The 13,091-nt window shown below is 45.1% G+C and overlaps 1 protein-coding gene across 9 annotated transcripts in view; it reads left to right on the forward strand.

Moving 5' to 3' along the window:
• Positions 1–13,091, forward strand: part of LOC103542052 (cilia- and flagella-associated protein 221) — a 48,980-nt gene that overhangs the window by 8,767 nt on the left and 27,122 nt on the right. For all 9 annotated transcript variants that reach the window (XR_011536378.1, XR_011536379.1, XM_070606728.1 and 6 more), the window contains 6 exons: positions 18–116; positions 3,055–3,160; positions 5,086–5,216; positions 7,211–7,291; positions 7,941–8,048; positions 8,137–8,271. Coding sequence is in view for 7 of the 9 variants with exons in the window: in XM_070606728.1 (XP_070462829.1) it covers positions 18–116; positions 3,055–3,160; positions 5,086–5,216; positions 7,211–7,291; positions 7,941–8,048; positions 8,137–8,271 (660 nt within the window). In the remaining 2 variants the exon portion in view is untranslated. The remainder of the gene's footprint in view (positions 1–17; positions 117–3,054; positions 3,161–5,085; positions 5,217–7,210; positions 7,292–7,940; positions 8,049–8,136; positions 8,272–13,091) is intronic.

Raw genomic sequence — 13,091 nt, forward strand, 5'->3', positions numbered from 1 at the left:
ATATTTTGTGTTCACAGAAAATCGAGGAATTTCATCCCAGTTTTGATCCACTCACGAATAATACTTGGGTCAACAGGTTCAGGGCGCAAAGACGGTTTCAACAAGCAGCCCGCAAGGTAAGTCTCAGGACCAGACTGAAACCGCAATGTGTTTAGTCATCAGCACAAGGAAATTGAACGGTGAGGTTGTTATAACAGCTTTATTGAGATATAATTCACATGCCATAAAATTCACTCTTGGAAACTGGACGATTCAGTAGTTTTCAGTGTACTCACAGCAGCACTGTCTAACCTTAGACCATTTTTATCGCTGCACAAAGAACCCGCATTCCCGCGAGCAGCCTCTCGCTCCCGCAGTCGCTGCACCGCTCGTCTGCTTCCTGCCTCCGTGGATTTGCCTCTTCTGCACATTTGGCAGAAATAGGATCACACACACACGGCCTTTCGTAGCTGGCTTCTTTCTCTTAATGTGTTTTCGAGGTATGGCTGTCCCACATTTTGTTTATCCATCCTTGGAAACATTTGGGTTGTTGTCACTTTTTGGCTGTTATGAATAATGATACTGTGAACATTTGTGTACAATTTATGCACATGCGTTTTCAATTCTCTTGGGTATATATATCTAGGAGTAGAATTGCCAGGTCATATGGTAACTCTAGAACAATTGGATGTTGATCAGTTATTTCTGGAAAGAACAATTGAGAATTCCTGTGGAATCCTGTCTCTAACATCCAGGCTTATGGCTTCCCCTTCACGGTGTCATCTCACTGCTGTGCCTTCTTCACCCTCACTCTGGTCTTCCACCCAGCACATTGTGAGCCTCCAGTGGCTTCCTGTGATCAAAATAAAATGACCTCTTAGCCTTGAATGCCAATAAAGGGTGGAAGGTGAGCCGCTGGTCTGGCTGCACCCACACCCCCTCCAGCTGCCTCCTGTTCTCTAGGTTGTCTCAGTCCTTGTCTTCTTCCAAACACACCAGCTCATTCCCTGCTACAAACCTGTGTTTCTGCCCCTTGCCCATCAGCTGAAACGCCATTCCATCTCCATCTGTCAGTGACTGTCCTTTGAGCCAGCGCAGTCTACCTTTCCTCCAAGAAACAGTCCTTGTAAGCTTCAGCACTTAGCGATCTCTGTGGTGCCTCTTGCATCGTATGCTGCCTGTAGATCTCTTGTCCCTGCCACTAGAGTGGCTCCCTCGGTGGGCAGAGCCGCCCCTCAAGCAGGGGAGAGCAGTGGTAAAGACTTGGACTCTGGAGCCAGACTGCCCGCCCTTAATTCTTGGTGCTACTTCTTAGGAGCTTTCTGATCTTGGACAAGTTATATAACCTCTGGGCCTCTGTTTCCCCATCTGTAACTGAGGATGACAGTAAGACCTGTCTCACATGGTTGTCCATGAGGATTAAATGTGTGAATACGTACAGGGGACTCCAAAGTTTATGGTACCAATGATCTTTCCAGCAGCGCTTTCAGCCGGGACTGCTGACGGTCCAGGCAGAGGCAGAGCTTGCTGCATCAGTGACCTGCTCACCAACCTCCAAGGCCCCATGGAACCCGCATCCCTGCTGAAGTCTTGGTGGGCTCTGTGTATATGCAGAACAGAGGTGCCGCAAGATGCTGACTGTGAGGAGAAAAGTGGTGCAAAGAGGCAGCACGAAGCTGTGCTCTGAGGGAAGAGAGCACAGCTGCCAACAATGGGCAAACAGCAACAAGATACTGGCCGGGCTGGCTTCCCACTAATGGGACCACCCTGGACATTCTGGAGCAAACCCTCCAGCTTGAAAAAAGTACCGTCCGCAGCTACATGCTTCGCTCTGAGTGATGGCTCAGTCTTGTGCTCACACTCCCCAGCAAGTACTGTCAGTTCAGTGTGCAAATATAGTCCCAGCCTGATGACTTCCAGCCATCTCCTCAGCTCAGCCACCCCCTCATCTCTCACCTGGACCACTGCAACAGATCTTCCTGCTTCCCGTCCCCACACAGCAGCCAGAGTAGTACCCCCAAAGCTTGAAGATGGTAATACCTCTCCCCTGGCGAAACCCTCCAAAGGCTTCACATTGCAGTTAGAATCAGACGCACAATTTTTATCGAGGCTACATGACCACATGGATTTATCTCTGTCCCTTAAACCATCTCCTTGGTTTCTGAATCAGGATCTTTGTATTTTGCTGGTTCCTCTGGCCAGAACTCTCTTCTCAAGATCATCGTCGTTGATCATCCTTCAAGTCTCAGATCAAAGCTCATCTCCTCCGAGCGGCCTTCCCTCATCATCCCTGCCAGTCCGACCCCCTTCAGCCCCTCAGTCATGCCCTCATGCATTTACTGTCTTTTATTTTCTTCATGGCGTTCACCATGTTTATTTGGTCAAGTGTCTGTTGCCATCCCACCCCCACCCATACACACACACACGGGAACATCGGCTCCCTCGGGCAGCACGTGGTCTGCCTCCTGTATCTCCAGGATCTTGCACAGAACTGGCCACACAGTAGCCACTTGATAATATTTGTTGAACAAGAGAGACCTTTACAGGATGGAAAGGAGTGTTAATCATGGCATGAAGGGTCCCCTCAGCCACAGCTCTGCGCACAGGGAGCGCTCACCTTCAGTAGCATCTGCTCGGAATGCAGAGCACAGTGGTGTACGCTGAGCACTGCCCAAAGTCCAGAGCCCTGTTTCTACAGAATCGCCCCTTCAGTTTGTCCCTCAATTCTGCAGCTAACACAGCGGGAGCGTTACTATTCAGATGTACCGAAAAGAAAGAACGTAGAACTAGTCATTCTTTCCACTCTGGAAATAGAGAAAACCAGAGCTCATAAATTGGGTGGGACAAGGCCAAATGGCAACCTGGTCTTTTTTTGTATTCAGGCAGGTCAGTGTTACCCAGACCTTGACGTCCCCATGGCCTCAGCCTAGGGCAGCGTGCCACTCTCCCTGTGAATTCTGACTTAGAGTGGTGGCCTCAGCCCTTAGTTGTGGTTGGGGAAAGTGAGTTAAATTGAATGCCAAAATGAGCATGTACCAATTAATAATTTGAGATCATTATTCTTTCTAATTCCAGATCATGGTTCATCAACGACTACTCAGTATGCTGAGTGCTTTTCATGACATGGACAAAGGGACCATCCTCAGAAGGCTCACTAAAGGACGACAGTCAATAGCACCAGGTAAAGTACAGCTGTGAAGAATCGCAACGCCTTGACCAGTAAGTCCTCTGAGCACGAGGTTTCTTTATAACGAAGTTAGCTGTGTAGAAATAAAATATTTTCATGAATCAAATGCATTAGTTTTTTTTATGGGTACTGTAACAGATCACCCCAAACATAATGGCTTAAAACAACACGGATTTACTATCTTACAGTTCTGGAGGTCGGAAGTCTCAAGTCAAGGTGTCAGCAGGGCTGGTTCCTTCTGGAGGCTCCAGGGGAGAGTCTGTTCCTGGCCTTTCCCAGCTTCTGGAGGCCGCCTGCCTTCCTTGGCTTGTGGCCCCTTCCTCGCATCACTCTGACCTCTTGCTTCAGTCGTCACGTCTCCTTCTCTGACGCTGACCCTCCTGTCTCCCTCTTCTGTGGACCCTGTGATGACCCTGGGCCCACCTGGATTCCCTGGGACACTCTCCCCATCTCAAGACCGTTAACTTAATCACATCTGCAAAGTCCCTTTTACCATGTGAGGTGACGTAGTTACAGGTTCTGGGGAACAGAATGGGGACACCTTGGAGGGGCCATTATTCAACCCACCACGTGACATAAATCAGACCTCCATGGCAGCTTTGGCTGAAATACCTGCCCACTTGGTAGTAGGCAGGGTCAACCGACCTGACCAAGTCGTAATCTCATTGAAGGGTGGCGGTGGTTCAACCTCCTGTTTTGTGCCCTCTGTTCTTTCTTGTCACCTGAGAGAATAAGATAGTCATCATTTATACTGTCGATTGACTGCATCTTGTCTCAATCTAGCATTTGCACATAAAGTTTTTTATATTGTATGATCTTTGCTACTTAAAGAACTTCCCATCCTCTGATCCCCAGGGTGACCAGGGCTGTTAGACACCCACTCTCAGTAGATTCTGGGAGCCCAAAAGCCATGTCCCGTATTCTCCATCGGTGGCTCGTGTGCAGATGCACAGGCAGGCCCTGATCCTCTGGCACTCTTCCCCCCTCCCGAGCTGAGCCCCCGAGCCTGGCTCCACTTCCCTGCCCCCAGGAGCAGCCCCTCTCCTCCTCTTCCTCTCCTTCAGGACCCAGAGGGGTACTTTGTTTTTCATAGCACTGTGTTGATTTTTAATTTTTTTTTTTCACTTAGTCCATGCTGTTTATTAAGTCCATGATCAGAGGCAAGAAAAGACTTCCATTCATGCCAAGGGGGTGGGCTGAGCTCCACCATGGGGGGTGGGGGCTGGCGGGGGTGCTGGGAGCCCGGCAGAGCACAGGCAGTGGGCTGGCCCTTCAGTCCGGACACACCAGCAGGACCCCATCCCTCCTCCATGGGTAGTGCCCCAAACCAGGGCCGGGGAGCGAGACCAGACAGCCCCAAGGGAAGGAGGGGCCCGGGGGCCTCAGGCTCAGGCCCTCGGTCCCCAGCAGCACCCCCTCCCCTCTGCTTCCTCTCCTTTAAGATCCAGTGGGTATTTTGTTTTTCCTAACATTTTATTGCATTTTAATTATTCTTTTTTCCCTCCTTTATTATTTCTGTCTCTGGTATTCAAGTTTCTAATAAAGAAACTCTTTTAAAAAAATACTGTAACATTTACCTGTGAGGTATGTTGGATACCTGGAAAATGTCTTCAATATGCTTCTTTAATTTAATCTTTTTCTTTGCTGATGAGGACAGGGAATATTCATCAGAGATACTTTCATTTGGAATTATTGTTTTTTAGAAGTAAAAGTAAAATAAAATTTTAAAAATTTGGAGAGGGTGTTGAGGTAAAGAACAAAAGAGAAACTAAAAATGGGTCTAATACGTACATCCATCGATATTCTTTTGGAAATGCTGTGTGGCAAGTACCCACTAATTCAATACACAACCACAGACGGTGGTTTCACAGAGAAATGCCTTAAGAACGCCCCAAAAGTGCTGTTTGTTTCACCCATAGACAAGAGTCCCTCCAGATTTCTGCCGCTGATCGGTCACGACGATTATTCCAGGCGGTTTTCGGTGTCGCCCAAGGAAGTCCTGCCCTTCGCCTTCCCGTCCCACAGTGCTCCTCAGGACTCCAACGAGTTGGTGGGTGCTGCGAGGCTGGGGGTGGGGCCCGGGCATGATCGGATGGTTGTGAGGCAGAGATAGTCGTTGGGCTCAGTCCCTTCACCTCGTCCTCAGAGGCTCCCAAGGGAGACCTGTGCCCAGGGAATTGTGACCAATGGGAAACCAGAGATCAGCTACTGCCACCTGCCTGGCACCTGATACACCTGTGCAGAGCTCCTGGGTAAACTGGGCTGGGTCCTTCCTGGCCTGGAACCCAGCAAGGGCCCTGAGCCCCACCTGACTGCCTGGGAACCGGGCCTGAGAGCAGACGGGCAGACAGAGAAACAAGACGGCCTGGCCTGGCCCCGGGAGACAGGCCCTGCTCAGCTGACGGAGAGGCCAGAGAAGGGCAGCCCCCAGGTCCATGACCTGACCTAGGAATGAGGGAACACGGCCCCAGAATCTCACAATCTAACCCATGAGACTCAGAATTCCTCCTCTCTCTCTCCTCTCTCTCTCTCTGTGTCTCTCAGTGGCGAGAGGCGTGACGGTTCGTCCCGCTTCCCCCATGGGGCACTAATGCATTAGAGGAAAAGCAGTAGCTATCCTTACGCTGCATTTCCATGAGTCGGGCAGTGTCTTAATGCTTCAGTTGTATCAGTTGACTTCCTCTTCAGTAAATCTACGTGGTAAGATTATCATCTACAGATGAGGAGGAACCTGAGGCATAAGGTCACACAGCCAGTAATAAAATGTTGCCCAAGTTCAGTAGTTAGCAATAAAAATTGTGTTTAAATTGATACTGAAAGTGCATATACAACATAATTCTTTTAGTTTCAAAGAATAAACTTGCCATTCGCATCCTATCGGGTGCGTTAAGCATTGCAGGTTAATCCTCTCAAGGGTTACAGAACTGACTTTAGAAATTCCATGTGTTTTTTGCATTAGATAATTAAACAACTTAAAAGATCAGAATATTTAGCTCCTAGGAAAAAATAAATCTGTGATTTTTAAGCAATAATAAATATCTGGCAGTCAATAATTAGCGGAGTGGACAGGATGGCAGGGATGAAGAGAGAGCATCACTGTGCTGTGGGCCCAGCTCCTTGTTTTGGTATAGTTCAAAGCTTACACATTTCACTTGATATTTTAGTTAGTTCTGTAAAGATTTCTCTGTTGCTCAGGGTTGATGAAAAACAGAATTCTCAGCATTCTTGTCTATAAAGAATTTTTTAGTTCCATAAATACTATATTTCATCGATTCTAAGATCACTTTTTTCATATTTAGCATCTTTGAAATTGAGAGATGTCTTATAATTGATGGCATGTTAGCACTGTATCCTACTAATTTAATGATGGTGTCTTAGATTAGGTGAAATACCGTATTTATTGAATGCCCATAAAATGTCAGGCACTGGTCCAGGTGCTCCGGTGTCCAAGCAGATTAGCATGCAGGAGGGTCATTAGGTAGTGCTTTGGGATGGGACCTGTGGAGGGGACGTGGCGGGGGCAGGAGTGCACAGAGCGACGCAGGGCGGCAATCCTGACAAAGGCCTCGCTGAACTCCTGAGGGGCTCCGAAGCTGGGACAGCGAGAGGACCTGGCCTTTACACCTTCGCTTCAACCTGTCACTGGAGACGGGCTGCCCAGGACGGGCACGTGATGAGTGAGGCGGCTCCCTTCAGCCAAGGCAACTCCTGGGGAGGGCTGACCCCTGGGAGCTGTTCTACCAACGGGACTCCTAGCAGCTGGGGCACTAAATCCTTGAAGCCCGAAGGGGACTCTGGGTGGCATGTTGCAGTGTCCACAACAGTAGAAAATAAAAAAGAAGAATCACGTTCACTAAGAGACGAGGAAGAGGGGTGGCCACGCTGCCTCCAGGCGCCACACATCAAGCAGCACCTGTGGTGGTGGGAAGGGGCACTTTGAGAGCAGAGCTGTTCATTTAATATTGGAAATGTATGAAAATAGAAGCATGGGCACTTTTGCTCAATGTTGATTATGCGTCAATTTTTGGAATTCTCACATTTTAGGCTCCCGACGGCCTTGGCCCGGTCCCAATCAAATCTTCAGAAATTCCAATCAAGCAGAGTTATTCCTTCCTCAAGCTGCAGGTCAGAACTGTCGTATGGTATTAGTTAATTGGGTTTCTTATAAAGTGAACAAAATATTCTTGATCTGAACTGCATTATTTTATTAGTTTTGTTCCATTACAGATCATACTGTGTGGAATACTGTGTGTATTTTTCTGCTGTTATTTTACGGTATGTGTGAGGTATAACAGATTCTTTTTTCCCAGCGTGGCTTATGGAAACCAGGGTCTTTATTCTGTGATTATACCCTCTATTATGCATACATGAAGCTATCTGAACTTCACATCTTAGAAACTTTAAGAAAAACACAAGATAGTGAACAAAAGTTAGTCAGCCTATCTTGAGGTATGTGACCACTTCTGCTCTTGAGAATATAAACACTTTAAATGGACAAACTAGTGTTTGGTGTATGTCTGCAGTTAAGCCATATGCTGTGGGAGGGTAATTGTGAAGGCTCGTGTGTGCTGGGACCCAGAACAGGGCTCAGGACTTGCACTAAAGTCCCTCCAGGGCTGGTCCAAAGTGGTAACTGCCACGATGTGATGGTTACAACATGGCGCTTATTTCCTTTTACCGTCAGGCAGCTCAGAAACGCTGTTGAGAAGTAGATCCCCCTAAACGGTGACGGGCTTTTAAGGACATGCAGTCAGCCATCTCCTTTCGCCCTCAGGTTCCTGAGCTGTACAAAATCAAGGGGTATCAGCCATTCTGTGTCCAGAAGTCTTCCACAAGTTACAGACCTCAAAAGCTTGCTCGAGCCCTGAAGCAAGGAGCTGAGGTAACAGCCCCGCCTTCTAGAGTCATGCCCACCTTTCCCCTCTTGTCCTGGCATCAAAACTAACACGCCACTCTCGGTCCCTGCGCAGGATGAAGCCACCACCATCATAGCCCTGCCGAACCAGGAGGCCGCACCTCAGCTGGCCGGCAAGACCTCGGTCCTGAGCATGAAACCCCCAGAGGCCTTAGCCAGCTCTCCAGACTACGACCCGCTTTATATTTTTGTAAGTGACAATCGGCAGAGGGCTTGTGTTCCACGTTTCTTGACTTCAGCAGTTACTTTGTAAGAAAACAGAAGCATTAATTGGGAATACTTTTCTCTCTTTGGAATTTCAAATGTTAAACAATATGTCAGCTCCTTTGAAATTACTTGCCAGCACTTATTATTTGGAGAATATCAGTGTTTCTATCTTTTAAAAATGCCAGCATTTATTTTTATTACAGTAGCTTTATGATCTTTCTAATTATGTATAATATTTAAGTATATGTAATGAATATGAGTATCTATGAATATATGTGTGTACACACACACACACACACACACAGCACAAAGAATTTTTTAAAAAAGTAGAAAGGGAAAAGAAAACACAACAGAAAAAGAAACTAAAATCACCCGAACTCCGTTCCCCGCAGCTTTGCCGATTCCTCAGTCCATCCCTGGGTGGCATGTCCCTTCCACGTTTGCCCCTCTGCCGCCCACTTTCCTCTGTTCTGGTTCGTTCCTGCTCCTGTGCTTGGCTAGCCTCGCTGAAGCACACCCTGACCAGGCCCCCGTCCTGCTCAGCGCTCCTCACTGACTCTCCATTTCCTACAGATTAAGTCCCAGCTCCTGACTGCGAGGCCAGCAATAAACACCACGTTCTCCCTGCGCCCCTCATGCGTCCCTGCCACACTCTGTGCGCTCCCCTCCCGGCACCATGCCTTCCCTTACGCTGACCTGCCCTCATGGATCCCCTCCTCTACCCTTCTATTTCCACCTACTCAAATCCTAAATGACTGCAAGCCAGACTGGACCTCTGATGAGGTTCTATTAATAATGGAGTCATCGGTGAAATGCCACAGTAGTTGCCCAAGTCATGGTCTGTTTTTGTTTTGTTTTGTTTTGTTTTGTTTTGTTTTGTTTTGTTTTGTTTTGTTTTTGAGGAAGATTAGCCCTGAGCTAACATCCACTGCCAGTACTCCTCTTTTTGCTGAGGAAGGTGGGCCCTGAGCTAACACCCATGCCCATCTTCCCCTATTTTATATGTGGGACCCCTGCCACAGCATGGCTTGACAAGCAGTGCATAGGCCCACACCCAGGATCCGAACCAGTGAACCCCAGGCCTCCGAAGCAGAGCATGTGAACTTAACTGCTGCACCACCAGGCCAGCCCCTGGTCTGCTTTTCTAAGGGCAAACACACGCATGCACACAGAATTAAGGACCTTAGATGCTACTGGAGAAAGTCTCCGTTGTGAGGCTCTCCAGATGAGAATCTGGATCTCTAAGGTGGGCAGAGATGCTGCTAGTCACACCCAGGGGGGCTCAGCCAGTTCGCGAAGAGCTGGGACAGACACCTGCCTGTTTCCTGGCTGTTGGCCTGGGGCTCTTCTTCTGCCCTCTGCTGCTTTCCTACAGACAGCTGTGCTGTGTGTGTCTTGGCCACGAGGGGGCATTTTCTCTTAGTCTCATGGCATTTTCTCATAGGCTCATTGGTTGAGAGGAGTGTTCCCAGAGACAGAGAATTTTAGAGCCGGGACCACCTCACAGGACATTTAACTCAGTGATTTTCAAATTTCATTTAGCCTAGAACCCTCTCATCCACCAAAATTTTACATAGAAAGGCAATACATAAAATAAAGTCCTAGTTGCTCTCTCCACCCCTCCACTTCCCTCAGGGTGTCCCCTGAGGAGGACGACCCTGCAAAACCCAAGGTTCCCCACAGCAAGGTTTGAGAACCACTCTCCAGTCTCCTGTCCCCCAGACCCACCCACTCTCACTCCCTCACCATTTTAAACGTGAGAAAACTGGTGTGGAGAAGTTAAGGGAATGTTCCATAGTCACGCTCATACTTCCTTGGAAAATATCAGTAGTTATTAATTGATTAATTCCACAAATACTCAGGGCGCACCTGCTCTGTATAGGACAGGAACCTAAGGTCGGGACAGTTCATCGAAGGGACACAACAATCCTAAATGCTTACCCACCTAACACTGGAGCCTCAAAGTACCTGAAACAAAAACGGATCGAGCTGCAAAGGAAAAATAGACAACTCCACAGTTATAGTTGGTGATTTCAACACCCCTCTCTCAATAATTGGTAGAAGAAGTAAACAGAAAATCAGTAAGGACATAACGGACAAATACCACTCTGGATCGACTTGACCTAACTGACGCTGCAAGAACGCACTACCCCCAAACAGCAGACTACAGATTCTCTGCAGATGTGCGCAGAAGGTTTGCCAAGATAGACCAAATTTTGGTTCCTAAAACAAGGCTCAATAAAATTGAAAAGATTCAAATCATATAAAGTATTTTTTCTGACTTTGATGGAATTAAATCAGAAATGGATAGCATAATACTATCTAGAAAATCCCCCCAAAATTTCGAAGCTAAATTATATACTTTAAGATAGCCTACAGGGACAAACCCCGCGGCCTAGTGGTTGAGTTCAGCGTGCTCTGCTTCAGTGGCCCAGTTTCATGGGTTCGGATCTGGGGCGCGGACCTGTATCACTCATCAGCCATGCTTTGGTGGCGAACCACACACAAAATAGAGGAAGACTGGCCCAAATGTCAGCTCAGGGCTAATCTTCCTCAAGCGAAAAAAAGCCCATAGTCCAAAGAAGAAATCAAAACAGAAATTAGAAAGTATTTTTAACTGAGCGAAAATGAAAGCACAACACAAAAATTTTGGGGGGAATTAAGACATTAGAGGATAGGTCTCACATTAGTGCCCTCACTAACCCTTTAAGAAACTCAGAAAAAGGAGCAGACGAAACCCAAATTAAGCAGAGAAGAGAAATAGTAACGATCATACTGAAAATCAATAAAGTTGAAAACAGAAAAACAATAGAGAAAAACTGGTTCTTTGAATATCAATAAAATGGATAAACCTGTACCTAAATGATCAGGAAAAAAAGGTGAAAGACATAAATTACCAGTATCAGGAATGAGAGAGGTGACATCCTTACATATTCTACAGATATTAAAAAGATAATAAATTGGTATTATGAAAAATTTTATGCCAATAAGTTCAACAACTTAAGTTAAATGGCCAAATTCCTTAAAAGGTACAAACTATTAAATCTTAGTCAAAAAGAGATAGATAACTCTACTAGTTCTATCTCTATTAAAGAATTTGAATTGGTGGTTAAAAACTTTCCCACAAAGAAAACTCCAGACCCAGATGCCTTCACTGAAGAATTCTCTCAAACATGTAGTACAAAATCCACAAAAATAATAATACCAAATCCATAAGAAATCTTCCAGAAAATGGAAAAGGAGGGATTACTTTCCAACTCACTCTAGAAGCCAGTCTTACTCCGAAACCAAAGCCAGACAGAGACATTACAGGAAAAGAAAAGGATAGACCAATATCCTTCATGAACATAGATGCAAAAAAAAAAAATCAAAATTTTAACAAATCAAATTCATCATAATATAAAAGGGGTAATGTATCATGAGCAAATAGGGGCTTATGCCAGGAATACAAGATTAATTTAACATTCCAAACTCAAGGTAATTCACCATATTAACAGACTAAAAAAGAAAAACAATATGATCATCTCGACAAATGCAGAAAAATTATCTGACAGCACTCCTGATAAGTACTCTCAGCAAGTAAGGGACAGAAGGGAACTTTCTCAACCTGATAAAGGGCATCTATTACAAACCTGGAGCTGACATCATACTGAATGGTAAATGACTGAATGCTTCTCCTGTAAGGTCAGGAATAAGGCAAAGATGTCTACTCTTACTAATTCTATTCAAGATTGTAACTATCGCCATTGCAACAAGGCAAGGGAAAGAAAGAAAAAGCATCTACATTTGAAAGGAAAAAGTAAAACTGCCTTTATTCACAAACAAAACTGTTATCTATGTAGAAGATACAATGAATCTACCCAAAAATCTACTAAAACTAATAAGTGAATTTACCAAGATTGCAGGAAACAGGATCAATATACAAAAATCAGCTATATTTCTAAATACTAGCAACAATCAAAAATTGAAATTTTAAAAAGCCATCTCACTTAACAATTGCATCAAAAAATATGAAACAGTTAGGGATAAATCTGACAAAAATATATGACTGTTACACAGAAAATTATAAAACATTGCTGAGAGAAATCAAAGAAGACCTAAATAAATGGAGAAATATACCATGTGGGTGGATCGGGAGATTTAACATTGTTAAGATGCCAGTTCTCTCCAAACTAATCTAAAAATTCAACACAATCCCAATCAAACGCTAGCAGGCTTTTCTGGTAGAAATTGACAGATTTATTCAAAAAGTTATATGGAATGCAAATATATCCAAAACAACTTTGAAGAATAAAGTCAAAGGATTTACACTACCTAACTTTAAAGCTTATTTGAAAGCTATAGTGCTCCAGACAGTATGGTATTGGCATAAAAAGAGACAAACAGATCAGTGAAACAGAATAAGGAATCCAGAAATATATGCATTCATACATATATGGTCAACTGATATTTGACAAAGGTCAAAGACAATTCATTGGGGAAAAGACAGTCTTTTCAACAAATACTGCTGGAACATTTGGATATCCATTTACCAAAAATAAAAATAACTAGAAATAAAAGAACTTCAATCTGTACCTCATGCCATTTACAAAAATTAACACAAAATGGATCATAGACCTAAATATAAAACCTAAACTGGAAAACACATAGGAGAATGTCTTTGTGACGTTGGGTAAGACAAAGATTTCTTAGATACAACATCAAAGCCACAATCCATAAGTGAAAAAAAATGGATTAATTGGACTTTGTCCAAATTAAGAATTTCTGCTTTTCTAAAGACATTGTTAAGAAAATGAAAAGATA

Source organism: Equus przewalskii, unplaced genomic scaffold (genome assembly GCF_037783145.1).
Source record: "Equus przewalskii isolate Varuska unplaced genomic scaffold, EquPr2 contig_10104, whole genome shotgun sequence".
NCBI classification, from domain to species: Eukaryota; Metazoa; Chordata; class Mammalia; order Perissodactyla; family Equidae; genus Equus; species Equus przewalskii.